This window comes from Geotrypetes seraphini, chromosome 2, assembly GCF_902459505.1.
Source record: "Geotrypetes seraphini chromosome 2, aGeoSer1.1, whole genome shotgun sequence".
Classification (NCBI taxonomy): Eukaryota; Metazoa; Chordata; class Amphibia; order Gymnophiona; family Dermophiidae; genus Geotrypetes; species Geotrypetes seraphini.
In genome coordinates, this window is record NC_047085.1 from 129,919,196 (window position 1) to 129,940,770 (window position 21,575).

General features: G+C 40.6%; 1 protein-coding gene across 7 annotated transcripts in view; it reads right to left on the reverse strand.

Annotated features, from left to right (window-relative positions):
• Nucleotides 1–1,374: 1,374 nt before the first annotated feature.
• LOC117355342 (E3 ubiquitin-protein ligase RNF138-like) overlaps nucleotides 1,375–21,575 on the reverse strand; it is a 45,827-nt gene continuing 25,626 nt past the window's right edge. For 4 of the 7 annotated variants that reach the window (XM_033933761.1, XM_033933759.1, XM_033933760.1 and 1 more), the window contains exons 6-7: nucleotides 11,681–11,791; nucleotides 5,499–5,729 (exon numbers count right to left, since the gene is read on the reverse strand). In XM_033933761.1, the coding sequence (XP_033789652.1) occupies nucleotides 5,514–5,729; nucleotides 11,681–11,791 (327 nt within the window). In that variant the 3' untranslated portion in view covers nucleotides 5,499–5,513. Of the gene's footprint in view, nucleotides 4,022–5,382; nucleotides 5,730–11,680; nucleotides 11,792–20,173; nucleotides 20,231–21,575 lie in introns of those variants that run through there. The other 3 variants (XM_033933764.1, XM_033933763.1, XM_033933765.1) reach the window with 3 other exon arrangements.

Below are 21,575 nucleotides of genomic sequence, written 5' to 3' on the forward strand. Positions count from 1 at the left end.
CCATTGCCTTCTTCCACACAGTGTGTGGTGTCACTATGTTGCTGCTGCTCAACATAGGGGCCTACAGCATATGGCATTCCCAGGCAGTCTCCCATCCAGATACTAGCTAGGCCCAACCCTGCTTAGCTTCCAATAGTAAGTGCAGGCCTTCGCAGGGTGGCCAGGCAGCATAAAATCTGTTTTACTACTTGGGATCTAGCTAAGTACTTGGGACCTGGGTTGGCCACTGTTGGAAACAGGATACTGGGCTTGATGGACCTTTTATCTGTCCCAGGATGGCAGTTCTTATGTTCTTAAATTGCTTTATAGGCATAGAAAGAAGGCATATAAAATCACATTCCCTTTCCCTGTACTACACAAATACAAGGAGGAGGTATGTTACCAATGCTTTTTCAAAAAAGAGTATCTATGTTTGACATTTTTTGTTTAGGCTTTTGCTACAGTTTATCCTCCAGAAACCAAAAATGAATTTAGGTGAACCAAGGCTTTGCCAAGTCTGATTGTCTAAAGCTGCACTTTAATCTTAAAAATTAGAAATAGAGAAACATAAAGGCAGATAAAGACCACATGGCTAGTCTGCTTAACCATGCCATCTACTACCCCCTCTTCATTACAGATCTAACTTACTTGAATTCAGATACACTTTTTGTCTCCGCCATCTCCACCGGGAGGTCATTCTAAGTGTTCATCACTTTTTCTGTGAAAAAGGATTTTGGAGGTTACTTCTAAAGCCCCTTTCACCTTCAGCCTATGCTCCCTCATTCCAGAGTTTCCTTTCAATTGAAAGAGACTCACCATTTATGCCGAGTAGGTACTTAAAAGAACAAAAAATAAGCAGCAGTGCCAGTAACCTGCTCACGAATCACCACTGCACCTGAAATAAGCCCCACAAATTATCTCCTTGAAAAATAATAATAATTTGTGTGACATGAACCCTCAGTGTGGAATGATCAGCTAAAGGAGATGGCAACAGAAGTTGCCACTCCAGGCTTGATCAAGGCAGAAAAAAAGGGGAAAAGCTCCCTAACAGCCACACACATTCATCGGGTGCGTTCGTGTGCTACCAATGTGAATAAATAGTGCAAAGCACACTTAAATTAGAACACAATCTTATTGCATGTTTTGCACTATTTTTAAGTGTGCTTTGCACTATTTATTCACATTGGTAGCATTTACTTACATTTACTTGTAAAATCCTTTGTATTGAAATTAAAATCTTAACATGACATTTAAAAGAGGCCCCAGAATTTTGCTTTTACAAAGAATCTTAAAAAGGAGTTATAGCTAGTTATGGAGGTGGTTTAAAGAATATAAGAGTTAAAATAACTTGAAGCTTTATTCTTTTATAATATTTTAAAAAGTAAAGTGAGCCAATCATTTCAAAATTCAACTTTATTAATGCAACAATTTTACTAAAAAAAACATAACAAGTGAAAAACATTCTAAAAGCATGTCAATAGGCAAGAACTAACCATGAGACAATAGAATGATAGTCTTATAACTTGCTGTAAGTTACCAGTACCTTATATTAGCAGATTTTAACCAGTGTATTGCAAATGCACTGCAATTTTGACAACTTTTCATCAGCTGAAAAACATGATCTACTGGTTTACTATAAATCTTAGAACTCAACCTTTTGCCAAAAAGTACCCCTTCCTTTCCACTAACTTCCCTCTTCTATTAAACTGTGCTAGCAGTTTGCAGCACAGAGAGCCACACTGAATGGCCAGCGCTGCTCCTGATGCTCTTAGGAACTCTATGAGCGTCAGGAGCAGCACGGTCCATTCAGCGTGGCTCAACACGCTAAAAACTGCTAGCGCAGTTTAATAGAAGAGGGCTTAAGTATTGACATAAGGTGTTTTACGAGTATAAAAGAAACTGCAGCTCAGAAAAGGCCGGCTTACCAACCATGCAGTCAATGATGCTTAAACAACCAACAAAATGGAAAATCTAGCCAATGTCTGCCAGCCTTTTTTAAAAAAACCTTTCATAGCTATTACAAGTTATTTCACATGCCCCACTACAAAACAACAAAGTGCCGCCTTAACATTAAAAGTGGAAAATATCCTCATCACCTCTCCATTTTGGGTACAGAAATGAACTACACCTAAACCAAGATCCAGATCTTTAGTTAATCCTATAAATAGATTTAAAGAACCATCATAGGAAGAATTCATATTAGTTTTAGTAGTTTGTGTAACTAATCATTGGTCCAATTTTTATAGTTCTTTTATCAGTATTTTTGAAAGCTTGTAGTCTTTCAAATTACTACATTCAAATCAAGCAGGACTTATCTTTGGCTAGGCTTGTCACCTGACTTACATTATGGGAATAAAAATGCTGCTGCAGCATAAGCTTTGTGAGAGCTGAGACATTTGTATATAGACCACAGAGATTTTACCAGTTTGATATTCTTGAACTATTTGAGTATTAATCTTTGTATTGTCTTTAAAAAAAAAAAAAAAGACTCCCTTTATGCAGTTTTCAAAACATACAACATATTGGAGCTGTGTGATTTAGAGCTCCTTTTATGAAGCCGCGTTAGCGGTTTAACGCGCGTAATAGCACACGCTAATTAGCCGCTACCGCCTCCTCTTGAGCAGGTGGTAGTTTTTTTGGAGGTTAGCACACGATAAAAAGTTCCGTATGATAAAGCCGCTAACGTGGCTTCGTAAAACGAGCCCTTAATCTGAAAAACTGAGATGAAGAACACTCAAAGTCCTACTATAAAAACAGGATATGACAATTTGGGTTGCAAGATATTGGTTAAGACAAATTACTAAACAAATATTGAGTCCCTCCTATGGTTCATTACAATCCCTTTATAGGAATAATTGAAGTTCCGGATCATAGTTTGAGTTCCATTTCTGTAGGTATAAAAAGTAATTCTGCTAAGATGGCCAGTACTGTGTTGATGTTGACTATACATATCAGTAAGAATAGGTACGACTAGAAAGAATCTCCATTTTGTAGTTCAAAAAAGAATAGCAACCTGCAGATTTGCAGCTGGATGGTAAACTAAAAACTTTTTATCATGGGGTATTTTTATATTACATGGGCAAGTTTTACACCTTTCCTTTTCTAGTCACATTACTGTAAGAATTTTTTTCCCCCACCACTTCCATGTATCTAAATATGTTTTAGAAGTGGAAAAAAACTACACAGGAGAAAATATGTTCTGTGCCATCCCAAAACACTATTCTTCATCTAATCTCTCAGCAAAAGCTTTCAAAACATGTACCTTTGAAACTACAAACCTGAATTCACAGCTACTTGGCATTCTAAATAGGAAACACATTTTCCATTCTCAATTCCTACCGAGTACATATAAAAATTAACTAACCTCATTCTCTATACTTTGGAAAATAAGACCTTGCAAGAGTATTAGAAAAAAAGCAGTTCCCCCATCTCTGGCGTTTTATCAGGCACTGAAGACCGAACACCATATAGATTCTCCATTTGTTTGCTAAAAATTTAGAAGGCATCATAGTAAAAAAAAACAACCCACGACTCTTCAAATACTATAGTTTAAATCTATTAAAATAACTGTAAACCACAAGGCAACATTGATGGTAGATCTTGGCATAAATGAGTATGTTAAGAGACTAGAGGCAAAATGCCAATGTACAATTACTATATACACTGTGTACTTTATAGTAATTCCATTTATTTCAAATAAAATACATTCCATGTCATGATAGGATGATCCACCTCACAGCCTTATTCCCTTATGTAAAGCTAAAGAAACCAGCTCCCACTCCTGCACACAACGTTACAGTTTTATTAGTACTTATATACGACTAGATTACAAGAATAAGCATAGCAGTTTACAATCACAAAAGCCTCTCTTGGGACATTCCCCAAGAAAATAAAAAGTGGATGTGAAGATCCCATGCTCCCTGTGTCCTCATGCTGACACGCCTTCTTAACGATGAGCAGGTCACTCTGGCATTCAGAAGCGCATTTCATAGTATTCCATTATGGCAGCTTGGTACTGCACATCTTCATCCTGAAAGAGACTCTGCAGACCATTTTATTGAAAGATGATGAAAAGTGCATAAGTATTTTGCTCCTCAGTCAATCATACCACTATCTTGTTCCTTCACATTCTCCCTTCATTCTATATAATCTTGCATGCCTAATTTTACACTTGGTGTACAAAATTGCACATATAGGTTATATACCAAATCAGATGGTAATCGGCTTCAACCACAATTGACACAAATTATGACCAACACACACCAATTTGCAGTTAAATGCATAACATTTGGGGGGAAATTCTTGAAACGGCGCTTAAAAATTTAGACATCCTACTGGCGTCTGTTAATAAACAAATGCCGTTTAAAAATGTTAAAAAAACAGCACCGTTAAAAGCACCTACTAGCTCCTAAATCAGGGTTGCCCAAGTCCGGTCCTCGAGATCTACAATGAATATGCATGAAACAGATTTGCCTGAACTGCCTTCTTGGTATGCAAATCTCTCTCAAGCATGTTCATTGTGGATATCCTGAAAACCTGGCCTGCCAGTAGATCTCGAGGACCGGACTTGGACAGCCCTGCCCTAAATAATAAGAGCCAGAATTGTGCCTATGTAGGTTCTTTATGTTTCTCAATATGGCCTTGGAGCACCCCCCTTGCCAGGCAATGAATATGCATGAAAGAAATTGGCATATAATGGAAGCAGTATATGTAAATTAAGTTTATGCAAATTCAGTGTGGATATCCTGAAAACCTGACTTGCAAGGGGGTACTTCAAGACTGAGTTGAGAAACACTGCTTTAGGTTGCCAAACGCTGAAGTGGCATTAGGCGGACTAAAGTGCCTATGTAGGCACAATTCACAACAAAAATAGGTGCCGGAAATGTAGGTCCCCAAAACACCCATTTGACGTTTTCTTTCGTGTCTGTTTCTTTCCCACCGTCTACTATCTCTCTCTCACCCTGCCTTGTGCCCTGGGTCAAACCTCTCTATTCTCCTCCATGCAGCATCTCTCCCTTCCTCCCCTCCATCATCATGTGCAACATTTTTCTCTTTCCCCATACACCATCTTTCCCTCCCTTCCACTACATGCGGAATTTCTCTCTCTCAACCCTTTCTACCTGTTGCATCTCTCTATCCTTCCCTCCCATTCCCCTGTGTAGCAGTTTCCATCCCTCTTACCCCCTATGCAGCAATACAGCCCCCACCCCCCACCTGCCAGTGAGATCAGATGTATTTTGAGCCTCCTAAAGCAGCAGTAGTAGCTGATCGATAGAAACAGCACTGTAAACAGGCTGCCTGTGGCCTGCCTCATCAGGGCTTCCCTCTTCCGTATCATCAGTGACATCAATGATGCAGCAGAGGGAAGGCCCTTCTGATCTCCCATGGCTTTCAATATCATCTCTATGCTGACTCCTCCCAAATCTACCTCTCCACACCAAAAATCTCTGCAGGACTTCAAGCCCAGATGTCCGACTTTGCTACCTGGATGTCCAGTCGTCACTTAAAACTGAACATGGCCAAGACTGAGCTACTTATCCATTGAGATAGTGCGCATAGGGAGAAGAGAGAGATGGAAAAATTATGTTCTTACCTGTTAATTTTCTTTCCTTTAGACGCAGCAGATGAATCCAGAGACTAGTGGGATAGCACACATCTACCAGCAGATGGAGATAGAGAAACTGATTAACAGGTGGTCCAATTGGCTGGCATGCCTCTTGTATCTTCAGTATTGCTCCTTGCCCAAGCATCTGGAACCAGCAATAGTCACAGCATATAAAAAACTTCTTTCCCATAACAAATTTCAAAGATAATAGAGAACACCACCACCAACCATAAGAAAACGTCCGAAATTGCAACACGTAAACAGACAGAAACATCCAGAAAGGGTGGGGCTCTGGATTTATCTGCTGCGTCTAAAGGAAAGAAAATTAACAGGTAAGAACATAATTTTTCCTTCCTTAGCACCAGCAGCAGATGAATCCAGAGACCAGTGGGATGTAGCAAAGCAATCCTCAATCTGGGTGGGAAGCAAACGCCACCTCCACAACAACTGAAGTACTAAAAACGGCCTCCGAACGCGACACCACCTATAACCAGAAAAGTATAGTCAGAAGGTAGTCAGAAGACCTAGTAGCCATATGACAAACCTCCTCCAAGAAAAAAAATCTCAGAACTGAGACCAAGAAGTAGCCATTGCTCAGGCAGAATGGTGGTGAAGTTCTTCCACCAACCACTGCCCTGCCATGAAGTGGATAGAATGTCCTCCATAACCCCTCAAGCGCTGGAGGCTTTGGACACTGTCATAACTATGTCATGTCCCTGAAATAATATAAAAAGAGGTGATGGAAACGACGAAAGGCTCTAGAAACCTACAGATAGTGTAGAAGTAGTCTACGCACTTTTAAGAACGCAGTGAAGAAAAGCTTGTCTCCCCAGTCCTCCTCTCAGAAAGCAGGAAGGAAAGTGAGAGCGGCAAGAAAAAAGGATGACACCACCTCAGGAAGAAACTGTGGACACCATAGAATGTGTAATGCACCAAAAATGAAACCCTGCAGGACAAGGCCTGCAACTCAGAAAACCACCAAGCAAAAGGTATGCCCCTAAGTCACTCACCCGTGACGCCGGAACCCATAGAGGAAAGGCTCCCTCAAACACGCACCCGCAGCGAACAAGAAGCCTAACCAAAACATACTCACAATAAACTCTGAGTCAGGGCTTTCAGAGGACAGCAAGTGACAGGTTGCTCAGCACTAGCAGGGCAGACATTGTATATATTCCCTGTGGTCTTTTTTTTTTTTTTTTTAATTAAGGGAAAGAAGAAAAATACATACATATAGAGACCCAGTCAGATCCTCTATCACTGGAGGGAGGGTGAGGCAGGGACCTTGGGGGGCCTAGGTGTAACCCCTAAAGCCAGCACCGTTCAACCGGACACCCCTGTTTCACTGAAGAGAAAATCTCAACAGGATAAACAAGGTTCCAGACATAGCCAGAATCCGGGAGCTAGTTGAATAGCGATCATCACCTGCTGGGAGATAGAGCATACTGAAGATACAAGAGGCATGCTAGCCAATTGGACCACCTGTTAATCAGTTTCTCTATCTCCACCTGCTGGTAGATGTGTGCTATCCCACTGGTCTCTGGATTCATCTGCTGCTGGTGCTAAGGAAAGTTATCTTTCCACCCAAACCTATATTGAAGATACAAGAGGCATGCCAGCCAATTGGACCACCTGTTAATCAGTTTCTCTATCTCCACCTGCTGGTAGATGTGTGCTATCCCACTGATCTCTGGATTCATCTGCTGCTGGTGCTAAGGAAAGTTATCTTTCCACCCAAACCTATCCTCCCTGTCTCATCAGTTTGCAACCTCGGGGTCATCGTTGACTTCACTCTCTTTCTCTGCACAAATCCATCAGACCGCCAAACCCTGCTACTTCTCTCTCCATATTAATCACCAAAATACGACCCGATGAGGTGCTGAGCAAGGATCTGTGGAGGGGGAAGAAAAACTCCTTTGGAATATCTTACCTGCTGGCATTCAAACTTGGGAAAAAGGTAAAACTTGGGTTTCAGTAGGTTATTTCATAGCCCTTCTTTTTTTACTTTTTAGTTCAGTATTCTGCTTTTCTGCAAAATCAGTTTAGGCAATGGTGCATTTACAGTCCCTGTTAAAGGTTTTATTTATTTATTTATTTATTTTAAGTGTGTTTTAGGCTACATTAGTATTTTAGATTGCAGTTCAGAGCATAAGATAAGATCAGATTAGGGCACAGATAGCAGCTGAGGAAAGTCTTTAATTCCCTCCCACCCATCCCTGGGCTGATCTCTGATTTATAGGGCTTTGAATAAATTAGAAGGCTAAAAAAGTAATTAACTAATCTCTATTAGCTAGTAATTAGCTCTTAAGAAATAGTCTAAGAAATCTTGAGGGTAGCCTACCAATTAATAAGTATTAAAAACATTACCATAGCTTATCACATAACTAGCAATCTTAGGGGACCTTAGTGTACATTTTCCAACTCCCATAGCAACTTAAGGAAACCACCAATATTAAGATACAGGCAGCAGTCCAGCAGCAAGGCGGAGGCTATCCAGTCTCACCTGAAATTTACTCGAGATCTTATTCCCATTTCTTACTTGAAAAGAACGATCTATCAAATACGAATTAAGCCATTTAAGAACTGTACCACCTACCCAGAGATCTTTCAATCTTAAGAACAATTTCTATAGGTCTACTGAGTCAAAAGCTCCCGATATATCTAAAGATATTAAACAAAAAGTTGCATGTTGATCCAATCCCTATCGTAATGGTGTCAATAATAGCTCTACACTATGAGCTTTCCAAAAACCAAATTGATTACAATCCAAGAACCCAGTTTCCTGCACAAAATCATCTAACTTGAGGCAAAACAATTTTCTCCAAAATTTTACCTATAAAAAGGCACTATCGAAATTGGTCTAAAATTTTTCAGAACACTCATAGGAAAGGGAGACTATGATAACATGAGGAGAATGGTTTAAAAAAAAATTAAAAAAGAAACTTAGAGGAGTAGCTTTAAAGGTCAAAAATTTACATCAGGCTTGTGTATTATTCAAAAATACCATCCTGGAAGCCCTGACTACATATAATCCATGTATTTAAAAAGGAGGAAAGACCAAAAGGCAGCTGGCGTGGTTATTGAGTGAGGTGAAGGAAGCTATTGGAGCTAAAAAAGAATCCTTCAGAAAGTGGAAGAAGGATCTGACTGAAAATAATTGTAAAAGCATAAGGCCAGTCAAATATAAGGCGCTAATAAGGAAGGCAAAGAAAAGAAGATTGCACTGGAAGCAAAAAATAAAAATAAAACAGTAAAAAACCCTTTTTTAAGGTATATTAAAAGCAAGAAGCCAGGAAGAGAATTGGTTGGATCACTGAACGACCAAAAAGGGGCTCTCAGGGAAAACAAGGCCATAGCAGAGAGATTAAATGAACTCTTTGCTTTGGTCTTCACTGAGGAAGATGTGGGGGGAGTTACCAGTGTCAGAAATGGTATTCAATTTCATGAATCAGAGAAACTCAAACAAATCTCTAACACTGGAAGATATGAGTCAATTTGACAAACTGAGAAGCAGAAAATCGCCTGGACCAGATGGTATACATCCCAGTGCACTGATAGAATAGAAAAATTAACTTTTGCAGAACTATTGTAGTAATTTGTAATTTTTTGCTAAAATCCATCTTCATCCAAGGCTAGACAAATCATGGGTTGTATCCGTAGAAGTTTCATCAGCCGAAAGCCCGAAGTCATAATGCCGTTGTACAGATCCATGGTGAGACCTTATCTGGAATATTTTGTACAATTCTGGAGGCCACATTACCAAAAAGATGTGCTGAGAGTTGAGTCCGTTCAGCAAATGGCCACCAGGATGGTCTCAGGACTCAAGGATCTTCCGTATGAGGAACGAAGAGAGAGGGGAGACATGATCAAGACGTTCAAATATGTCACAGGCCGTATCGAGATGAAAGAAGATATCTTTTCTCTTATAGGATCCACGGCAACAAGAGGGCATCTGTTGAAAATCAGGGGTGGGAAATTTCATGGCGACACCAGGAAGTACTTCTTCACCGAAAGGATGGTTGATCACTGGAATGATCTTCCACTACAGGTAATTGAGGCCAGCAGCGTGCCAGATTTTAAGAAAAAAAATGGGATAGGCATGTGGGATCTCTTCATGGAGGAAGTTAGGGGGTGGGTCATTAGAGTGGGCAGACTTGATGGGCTGTGGCCCTTTTCTGCCGTCATTTTCTATGTTTCTATGTACCAGAAGACCAGAGGGTGGCCAACATGATGCCGATTTTTAAAAAGGGTTCCAGAGGTGATCTGGGAAATTATAGACTGGCAAGTCTAATGTCAGTGCTGGGCAAAGTGGTAGATACTATTATAAAGATCATAATGGCACAACATATACATACGCATGGGAAAGTCAAGGAAAATCTTGCTTCACCAAGCTACTGCATTTCTTTGAAGGGGAGAATGAACATGTGAATAAAGTTAGCTGGTTGATATTGTACATTTGAATTTTCAAAAGGCATTTGACAAACTACCTTCTGAAAGGCTACTGAGGAAATTAGAGAGTCTTGGGATATGGAGGTAATGTCCTATTATGGATTAAGATTTGACTAAAAGACAGAAAAACAGTAGATTTAAATGTCAATATTCTCAATCAAGAAGGGTAGTGGAGTTCCCTAGGGCTCTGTGCTGGGTTCACTGCTTTTTAACATATTACGATTAGAGATGGGAATAACTACTGAGATAATTAAATTTGCTGATGACAAGTTGTTCAAAAAATTGTTAAATCGCAACAGGATTGTGAAAAATTGCAAGAGGACCTAGTGAGATTGGGAGACTGGGCATTAAAATGGCAGATGATGTTTAATGTGAGCAAGTGCAAAGTGATGCATGTGGGAAAGGGGAACCCAAACTATAGCTATGTGATGCAGGGCTCTATGTTAAGAGTCGCTGCCCAGAAAAAGGACCTAAGTGTCATCACTGAGCGGGTTGAAATTCTCAGCACACCACCAAAACCCTTATCACTTCTTGCCTAGACTACTGCAATCTGTTCCTGTTAAACCACGTCTCTTCTCTTCAATCTATTTAAAATGCTGCTGCTTGACTTAAATTCTGCTAGAGTCGCTATACTCACATCACCCCCTTCTCAAAATTGCTTCATTGGCTCCCTATTCGTCTCCACATACAGTTCAAACTCTTCTTATTGATCTACAAGTGCATTCACTCTGTAGCTACTCAATCTCTCTCTTCCCCTATACTCCTCTCCAAGGAACTCCCATCATCAGGCAAGTCGCTCGTCTGTGTCGTACTCCTCCACTGCTAACTCTAGACTACATCCCTTCTCTTGCTGCACTATACGCTTGGAACAGATTACTTGAGTCGGCAGTATTAAGTCCAGACTAGAAGCCCATTTTTTTTAAGGTTGCTTTTAACTCTTTAATCCCTTTATCATAAAGCATTCACTGTAGCCTCCTTGTGACCCTGGGCAGGTCACTTGGCACTCCACTGCCCAGGAATAAACTTAGATTGTGAACCTGCTAAGAACAGAAATAGTATTGGCATACAACGTGTACAGTGTTGCATATGACTAGTAGCGATATTGAAATGATTAATAGTAGTAGTAGCAGAAATTAGGGATGTGCATTTGTTTGAACCAATATAGGAAATTTCAAAAAGTTCAAACATTTCTCAAATTGCTCCCATATCTTTAGCCCAAAATAACAGGAAAACCAATTTTTGTGTATTTTAGTGTGCCATTAATAGAAAAGGAATACACATTAACAGTAATGCTCCCATAAAAGACACAAAAACAAAAAAGTTCTGTAAACACACCCATAATAGTAATAAGGAAAACCATCATGAGAATGGGAGCAGCAAGTACAGCTTGCTTGTAAAAATTTGTCTTCCACAGATGTTTACAGTCTTGCCTTTATAGCAGTCAATGAAGGAACTTTCCAGAATATAATCTGCAACCTAGATAAAACCAGCATGCCATGCTGTTTCTCACCTACTTAACATGCCTGAAGAGTCTACAAAATGTAGCATCTGCCAGCATGAAAGTGAAGTTTAGATCTGTTTTTTGTACAATCTATGGACAAAAACCAGCAGTTTTACCATAGAACATGAAACGGAAAGAAAAATATTTACCGCGTATTCTCCTTCATAGATAAACTTATGCCTTGCATTCAGATGGCCAACCAGATTGCTAGAAACATAAGTAGGATCACCCCAAGGCAAAGATGCACAAATAGGACAGACCTAAAATAATTGAACAAAATAATGGGAAGAACAGAGAAGTATGAAAGCGTGAATACCATAAAATCAGCAACAATAATATTTAAGAACATAATAGCCTTACTGGGTCAGACCAATGGTCCATCTAACCCAGTAGCCCATCCAGGTCACTAGTACCTAGCAAAACCCCAAATAGTAGCGACATCCCATGCTACTGATCCAAGGGAAGCAGTGGCTTCCCCACAGCAGTCTCAATTACAGACTATTAACTTCCTCCAGAAAATTGTCCAGACCTGAAGTACTGGGTTCAGTTCTGGTGGTCTCCTTATCTCAAGAAAGATAAAGCAGCATTAGAAAAGGTTCAAAGAAGTGCGACCAAGTTAATAAAGGGGATGGAACTTCTCTCATGTGAGGAAAGACTAAAAAAGGTTAGGGCTCTTCAGCTTGGAGAAGAGATGGCTGAGGGGATATACGATTGAAGCCCACAAAATCCTGAGTGGAGAAGAACAGGGTACAAGTGGATCAATTTTTCACTCCATCAAAAATTACAAAGACCAGGGGACACTATGAAGCTACAGGAAAATACTTTTAAAACCAATAGGAGGAAATATTTTTTCACTCTGGAACGCATTGCCAAAGGTTATACTAAAACAGTTAACATAGCTGGTTTTAAGAAAAGTTTAGACAATTTCCTGGAGGAAAAGTCCATAGTCTGTTATTGAGAAAAACATGGGGGAAACCACTGCTTGCCCTGGATCGGTAGCATGGAATGTTGCTATTCCTTGGGTTTTGGCCAGGTACTAGGGACCTGGATTGGCCATCGTAAGAATGGGCTACCGGGCTTGATGGACCATTGGTCTGACCCAATAAGGCTATTCTTATGTTCTTACCACAACCTCTGGCAATGCCTTCCAGACCTTAATTATTCTCTTAGCGAAAAAAGTATTTCCTTGTAATGTCAAGTGTCCCCTAGTCTTTGTAATTTTTGACAATGGATCCACTTGTACCCATTCTACGCCACTCAGGATTTTGTAGACTTCAATTACAACTCCCCGCAGCTGTCTCTTTTCCAAGCTGAAAAGTCCTAACCTTTTGTCTATCGTCCCAATCTTAACGGTGTTCAGTTTAATAGTTCATAAACTCTGATTCAGTTACCTTTTTAAATTATTTTTTTTAAGGAGTTCCTTGACAATGGCTCTCTTACTTTTGGAATGCCTGAAATCTTCTGTGAGAGGGGAATCACATCATCATCATTACTAATTTACAAAATTTGTAGTAGAGGAGTCATCTAATATTTAGATCAGTGGGCTGAGAACTAGGGCCACCCAATTCAACTCCCACTATGGCTTCTTGTGGCCTTGGGCAAGTTACTTATCCTTCCACTGTCCCAGGTACAAACTTAGATTGTAAGCTCTCCACAGATAGGGAAATATCTACTGTATCTGAATATTAGTTCACTAAGGGGTCCTTTTACTAAGGTGCGCTAGTGTGTCTTAGCGTGTGCTAAAAATTAGTGCACGCTAAATGCTAACGTGTCCATAGGATATAATGGACACGTTAGCATTTAGCCAACACTAATATTTAGCGCATCTTAGTAAAAAGACCCCTAAGTTACAACTGAAAATTTTAGGACAAATCAAAATAAAAAGCTATGCAGACCAAAGTAGAGAGAAATCAAATGGCTTGTCAAGGTCATAGTATATGTATTTATTTATTTAAATTTTTATTCCACAAATTCTATGCGGATTACAAGATAACATACATAATACTTTATTTTTAAAGTAGAAGTAATGATTAGAGTTCTATCAAAAATTTTAATAAACTTGGAATAAAATCACAAAAAAACACGACAAATGTAATTACATCAATACAAACACACATATTACTGTCTCTATCTTAACATTACTCCATCCAATGAAAGAAGACATTTATTAGTTCTAGCTTTACATAAAGAGATTAGGTTCTTACCTTGTTAATACCTTTTCTAGTAGATAGGTGTGTCATTCTGGATGCCATGGAGAAGGAAGCCACTCCTGCTTGTGAATCCCTCCCTCACTAGAGGGTTCTTCTGCCCTCAGTTTGTACCAAACCAGGCAATAGCCCCATACTGAAACACATGTGAAGGAAGGGGGTACGAGAAAACTCCCCGAACTATAATTCTGTTCTGCTCTGAAATTATAATATTGTTTTGCTGCTTTGATTGCTCAATGGCAATCATTCCAAACAACATTTATGGAGCTCAAATACCACCCCTATTTGTTATAGCAATAGTTCTTCATACCCTTAAAGTCTGACTGGTAATCCAAATTTCAGTTTGGACCTTAACTTTCCGATTAAGACAATAGGCAAGCACAGGAGATATTCTGGACCCCTGCCCTGTCAGTTAACACACCTAGCTACTAGAAAAGATATTAGCAAGTCTCTTTTTTCTAGTGCAATAGGTGTGTTATTCTGAATGGACGGGACATACAAAAGCGGTCCCAGAAATCTACTGTGCCAGCTTGCAATACTGAGGACCCAAAGGTGGAGTCCTCCCTTGCTACTACATCCACACCTTATAAAACTTGGAAAATGTATATGAGTGAACTAAGTCGCTGCCCTACAAATCTTCTCGGGGGAGACCGCCCAGGCTTCCGCCCACAAAGCAGCCATGCTTCTAGTCAATTGCACCTTTATGGAGACTGGTGACTGTTTTTCACAGGCAGTATATACACTGACAAAATGGTCTTATGGATCCATCTGGAGATCATGGCCTTGGGAGACAGTCGGATAGCTTGAACGCGTTGGTGACCTCAAAGATATTGGAGAAGCACTCTTCTCACATCCAATTTTTTCAGAATCCAGTTATTTTTCTTAGAACCTGTAAACTAGAATGCTGGCAATCTGGACTTCTTGATTGACATGGAAAGCTGAAACAACCTTCGGCAAATAGGATAACGGTGCGCATAGAAACTCCAGACTCTGAACTTCAGGAACAGGTTCTCTGTAAGAAAGAGCCGATAGCTCTGAAATCTTCACAAAAAAAAAAAAGCCACCCCCCCAAAAAAAAAAAAAACACACCACACAAACAAAACACAAAAGCCGATAACTTAAACATCAGATCCATCAAGGACACATCCTGCAGTTGCTTGTGTGGAGCCCGAGGCCTCGCAAAGCCACATTAAGGTTCCATGATGGAAATGAATGTTTTACTGGGGGCCTAAGTTGCAGTGCCCCCTTTAGGAATCTGACTATGTCCAGATGAGATGCCAACAAAACTTTACACTCTTGAGCCCTGAAACAAGAGTCCTGCAATTTGGACACTGAGGGATGCCACAGCAAGACCTTTGTCAAGGCCAGCCTGGAGGAAAGCCAACACCATCAATATCAGAGCAGAGAAAGGCTCCTCATTCTCAATGCACCAGAGCTGAACTATTTCCCATGCTTTAGCATAAACAGAGACTGCTGTAGGCTTTTTGGCTCTGAACAGAGTAATAAATGATTACACATGCCATAAGAGCAAAGCAATCTGGATCTTCTAAGACCACTGGGTCCCTATGACCACTGGTCCCTTGATGCTGTACTCGTAGTCTGAGACTTACACCCCTTTGAAAGACACACTAGGTCCACGCACCTCCTGGTGTACTGTAAAATGGCCCTGGGGATCTTTTCCATCTAGATAAGTTCTCCACATTCTGGAGAAAATGCCATATTAGGCAGCGTGAAGTCTCCTTTAAATGACTCCAGCTTGGGCTCTGTGGGCTCCAACTTGGGCTCCGTGGCCCCCATGCTCCTACATTTAGAATTACTGCCATTCTGGGGCTCTGGAAGAGATTTACTCTCAACTGATAGACCTCCCCCTAATCATTCTTCATGCCTAGACAGTAAAGGGGAGGCTGAGTCAGCCACTGCCGCTCCCCCTTTTATTTGCTGCACAGCATGTGGTGAAAGGGTGCTCTTTGGGTGCCCATCTGGTGTAAACCTGGCATAAATTGAGGGTAAAGGAGTCAGAGGTCTCCATCCCAACCAATCTTGAGGCAAAATGAGGTGATTTGAAGTTTATGGAGAACTTTTTTTTTTTTTTGGGGGGGGGAGGGAAGAGGGGAAAGCAGGAAATCCAATTAGGCCACTGTGACAGCATTTTGGCACACAAAAAAATGGCTTCAGAACATTAACTAAAACCAAGAATGTGATTTGGGGACTTTGGAGGTGGAGGAAACCTAAGGGGCAGAAACCTTGGGAAAAAAAAAAAAGTTTTATAGACCTCCGTGATTTTCCTCATAGGCTGTAACAGTCTTACTCACTGTGACCTGTGCTGCAGCCTGCCTCAGCTCCTAAGCTAGCTGGATCTGGAAAAAGAAATCACTGCCTCAAATGGACTGCTCCTCTAATGCTGAATCTTCAGGCTGCCAGTCGGACCAATGTCTGACTGAGCCTTGATCCCCAGCAGACACAAAAGGGGGAAGCAAAAACAACTGGCACCCTGCGGAGCCCTATTGAGCCCCCTACTGATGCCCAACAGCCTAGCAATGCTAAAAGGGCAACAGACCCCCAAGCTCCAGAAAAATTTCTACAGGCAGGCAAGCAGATACCACAGAGGATTGGCCTCGACTGACCTCAAGTCTGCTTTTTCTCTATGTAGGCAGAGCAGAAAGAAGAGTGGAGCTCTAAACATAGAAAGCCATCAAAAATTTGTGAAACCACCCCCCCAGAAGAAAAAAAATAAGAAATTTATGGAGCAGGTCAATAAGACTCCTTCCGACTCACGTGCAGAAGGATAAACTGAAGGGGGCATCAAAGCCCGCTAGTGAAGGAGGAGGGATTAAAAAGCTGAAGTGGATTTCTGCTGCATGGCTTGCAAGTATGGGGATATTACCCGTCCGCCCAGAATGACACACCTTTTGCACTAGAAAATTGTATTTCTGGAACCCCAGAAACGTCTTTTCTCACTTACCTTTATAATTTACTGAGGGAGTTAGGGAGTAGGAGGGAGAAATGTAACAGTGCATATTACACATCTGTTGTTCCTGCATTCCTAAATGCATGGGCACTCTTTCATGTACCCAAGATATATCAGAGGACAGTCACTTTAAATAAAAGTGAGAGTGTAGTTACTCGAGAAAGACACAGAGGGGAGATATTGCACAGAATGGATGAAGTAAGCAAAGGGAAGATGGATGGTGAACAGACAAGGTAGGAGAGTCTGGAAAAGAGTTACAAAAAAAGCACAGAAAAGCAGCCACACACCCCAGGACCAAAGCAATGCTCTTTATCTTGCATTTCAATTTCAAGTTCTATTACTATGACAGGTTTTCTCTGTAGGTCTGGAATGTGTGCACTTTTTCCAGGGTTTATTTAGTGGGGCTCTGAAGGTGTCCAACCCAGCGCCTACCTGGTCCACACTATACTGGGAGACTATGCCAGTCAATGAAAGCAATTCCTCAGTAACAACTCTCTCCACAAAAGTGGAAGTAAGGAAGAAGTAGGGAATTACAGGCCGGTAAGCTTGACTTCTGTGGTAAGCAAATTAATGGAAACACTTTTAAAAAAGAGAATGGTCAAGTTTCTGGAATCCTGTGGATTACAGGACAGGAGGCAACATGGATTCACTAGAGGTAGATCTTGTCAGACAAATCTGATCAATTTCTTTGATTGGGTGACCAGAGAATTGGATAGAGGATGTGCGCTAGATGTGGTTAGATTTTAGCAAAGGCTTTGACAGTGTTCCACACAGATGTCTAATAAATAAACTGAGTGCCATCGGGATGGGTCCCAAAATGACGGGCTGGGTCAAGAACTGGTTGAGTGGAAGGTGACAAATGGTAGTGTTCTGTTCAGGGGCCTGTTCTTTTTAACATTTTAATAAACGATATTGCTGAAGAGTTGTCGGGTAAGATTTGCCTCTTTGCAGATGATACCAAAATCTGCAATAGAATAGACATGCTGGATGGTGTAAACTGCATGAAGAAAGACCTGGTGAAACTTGAAGAATGGTCTGAAATTTGGCAGCTAAAATTTAATGCTAGGAAATGCAAGGTCATGCATTTGGGCTGCAAAAATCAGGAACGGTACAGTTTAGTGGGTGAAAAACTTATGTGTACGACAGAAGAGCGGAACTTGGGTGTGATTGTATGTGATCTTAAGGTGGCAAAACAGGTTGAAAAGGTGACGGTGAAAGCTAGAAGGATGCTAGGTTGCATAGGGAGAGGTAACATAGTAGATGACGGCAGATAAAGACCCGAATGGTCCATCCAGTCTGCCCAACCTGATTCAATTTAAATTTTTTAATTTTTTCTTCTTAGCTATTTCTGGGCAAGAATCCAAAGCTTTACCCTGTACTGTGCTTGGGTTCCAACTGCCGAAATCTCTGTTAAGACTTACTCTAGCCCATCTACACCCTCCCAGCCATTGAAGCCCTCCCCAGCCCATCCTCCACCAAACGACCATATACAGACACAGACCGTGCAAGTCTGCCCAGAACTGGCCTTAGTTCAATTTTTAATATTATTTTCTGATTCTAGATCCTCTGTGTTATCCCATGCTTCTTTGAACTCAGTCACAGTTTTACTCTCCACCACCTCTCTTGGGAGCGCATTCCAGGCATCCACCACCCTCTCCGTAAAGTAGAATTTCCTAACATTGCCTTTGAATCTACCACCCCTCAACCTCAAATTATGTCCTCTGGTTTTACCATTTTCCTTTCTCTGAAAGGTATGGCCAGTAGGAAAAAGGAGATATTGATGCCTCTGTGTAAGACTCTGGTGAGACCTCATTTAGAATAGTGTGTACAATTCTGGAGGCTGCACCTTCAAAAAGATATAAAAAGGACAGAGTCAGTCCACAGAAAGGCTACTAAAATGGTGTGTGGTCTTCGTGATAAGGCGTATGGGGACAGACTTTAAGATCTCAATCTGTATAGTTTGGAGGAAAAGCGGGAGAGGGGACATATGATAAGACGTTTAAATACCTACATAATGTAAATGCACGAGTCGAGTCTTTCATTTGAAAGGAAACTGAAATGAGAGGGCATAGGATGAAGTTAAGAGGTGGTGGCTCCAGAGTAATGTAAGGAAATACTTTTTTACAGAAAGGGAGGATGGTAGATGGAGACACTGTCTTAATTCAAAAGGACCTGGGATGGGCACGTGGAATCTGTGGGAGAGAGAAAGAGATAATGGTTACTGCAGATGGGCCATTATCTGCCTTGTTTCTATGACCTTCTGGAGAGATGGATGAGAGATAGATAGATGCTGACTTTACATATATTGGATTGGAAACAACATACTATCAAATAAGAATTTAACCTTGATCATTCATGACGACACACACTAACAGTTAATCTTTTGCTTTATCCACCTGTTCTAGCCCCCACATTTGATAAAACATTGTGTGTTTAGTTTGTACGTTCATCTTTTTCAAAGAGCAAGGTGCGAGAGTGGTCTCTGTCCCCTAGATTCTATAAGGAGCATCTAAATATCTGCATTCAAATTTGGGCATGATCCTGATATGCACATGCAACCAGATTAGAGAGCCAACTAACATCAACTGACGCTAAAAAGCGATCGACATACACCCAATGAAGGGTGGTACACTATCCTATAATCCTAGGCACCCAAATTTCGCAGTATGCAATCCAAAGGAGGGCAGGGCCATGCTGTCTGCGTATATGAATATAACACTCAAAGTCATATGTGAAGCATGATCCATCTGAACCAGCATGTTGATATAAAAGTTATTTGACTGGCTGTTACTGGATATGGGCTGGTTTCGATGTATTGGCAGGGTTCTTATTTAGAGAAGTTTTTATTATATTGGATCACACAAACTTTTTTGGGTTCTGTACTTTAAAAATGTTTCTCCCACGCGAAGATCTTTTTAAAAGATATCCAATTAAATCATGTATTGGTGAGGACATCAACACATTCTGCCTTAAAAGGCTGGAGTGTTTGATCTCACGCCGCAGCCATTTTTGTAAACTTCATTCCACGTTGTTGTTGGTGTTTTACGGATGAAAAACTGAAAAATTCCCCTGAAGTAGCTCGTTGGAACAGCGAAACAGGAGGACTCCTATCAGGAGAAGGTTTGGGTCTTCTCCTGGTGCTTTTGAAGAGGACTGGACACACTTTACAAGAAGTGAATTTTGTTCTGGGACAGTGCCTTAGAGCAGTGGTTCCTAACCCTGTCCTGGAGGACCACCAAGCCACTAGGGTTTTCAGGCTAGCCCTAATGAATATGCATGGAGCAGATTTGCATGCCTGAAACTCCCATTATATGCAAATCTCTCTCATGCTCATCTCGAGGCATCCTTTATAGAAAAATACTTAGCACCAATTTTAATCTTGTGCCTATTTTTTGGCACCATTTACAGAATATGGCCATGTATAACTACTTCTGTGCATCTCATGGACACCGAGACTAACATCATGATTCAGTCACATACTCTTAATTTTCTGTCAACAGTCCAGGGCCTGGTTTTGTTCTGAACTAAAAAAAAATAAAAAATTAAAGAGGGTCCTATTACTAAGGTGTGCTAACCGTTTTAGCGCACGCTAAATGCTAACGCGCCCATTATAGTCTATGGATGTTTTAGCATTTAGTACGCACTAATATTTAGCGCGCACTAAAACATCTAGCGCTTTAGTTAAAAAAAAAAACCAAAAAAACAACCCCAAAGTCTTTAAAATTAAACACAAAACAAAACACAAAAACCCACAAAATTTAAAAAAAAAAAAAAAAGTGGAAATGCATCCAAAACATAATGTATAAAAAGTGACTTCCCTTCATAGGTTTTGCCCTGATTCTGGGAAATCTCAGTCTTCTTAATCACATGAGCATCTTGTGGAATGGAATACTTTGGGTCCAGTTAGCTTATGCCCAATAAGAAGCTCCCCACCCCCATACACACATTTCCTTTTAATTTTTAACTGTCTTGAACCAACTTTTGTCCCAAGCCAGTGATGCAGCCCTGCAGGTAGGTTTTCTGTGCTGCACACCAACACAGCGGTAGCCAGAACCCTCTCAGCACTATATACCACCAGCAATAACTAGTATCCTGTAGCCCAACTATTGCATAAAGCTGTACTCAGAAGCCCTGGTAACACCCCACCTGAAGCCATCATCTGATGTTAGCCTCCTCTGCTACCACAGCTATATATCCAGCTACAGTAGCTATGATGTGGTTGGTTCTGGCATTATTATTCAAAGTTTTGGGATAAATATATACACACATTTGACATTCAAATGTTATTTGTTAAATCTAATGTCTTTTTCTAAATACTCCTCAAAACAATAATTTAATTTGTGTATTGTGCTCAGTTTTTCAGGTTTAACTTTGCTATTTTCACATTTAGATATCAGTGGAATATAGAAGACACAATTTTAAGGAGGACCTTGTTGACTGAACTTCGAACTACAAAACAAGAAAATATAAGTGCCATTTAAATCATTTGTTCCTGTTACTATATAAGTGCAATATTGCAATGTGAGAAACAGCATAAAAAATAAACCCCACTCGAGGGGAATAGGTGCAAAAAAACAAACAAACAAAAAAACAGGATTGTGTTATGATGGTTCCTTAATAATCATGGTCAATGTATCTGCTTTGATATGACCATGGTGGAGGTAGCTGAGCACAATGCACAAATTAAGTTATTGTTTTGAAGAATATTTAGAAAAATATGACAATGGTTCTGGCATTATTCAAATACCTCCAATCATATGGTGCAAGCTGGTGATACAATCCTTCTTCCCAATCTTTTCTAGCTATTCCTATGGCAAAAGCTCAGGGCCTCGTAATCTAGTTGAGCTGATGCTACAGCCCCAATTCTGC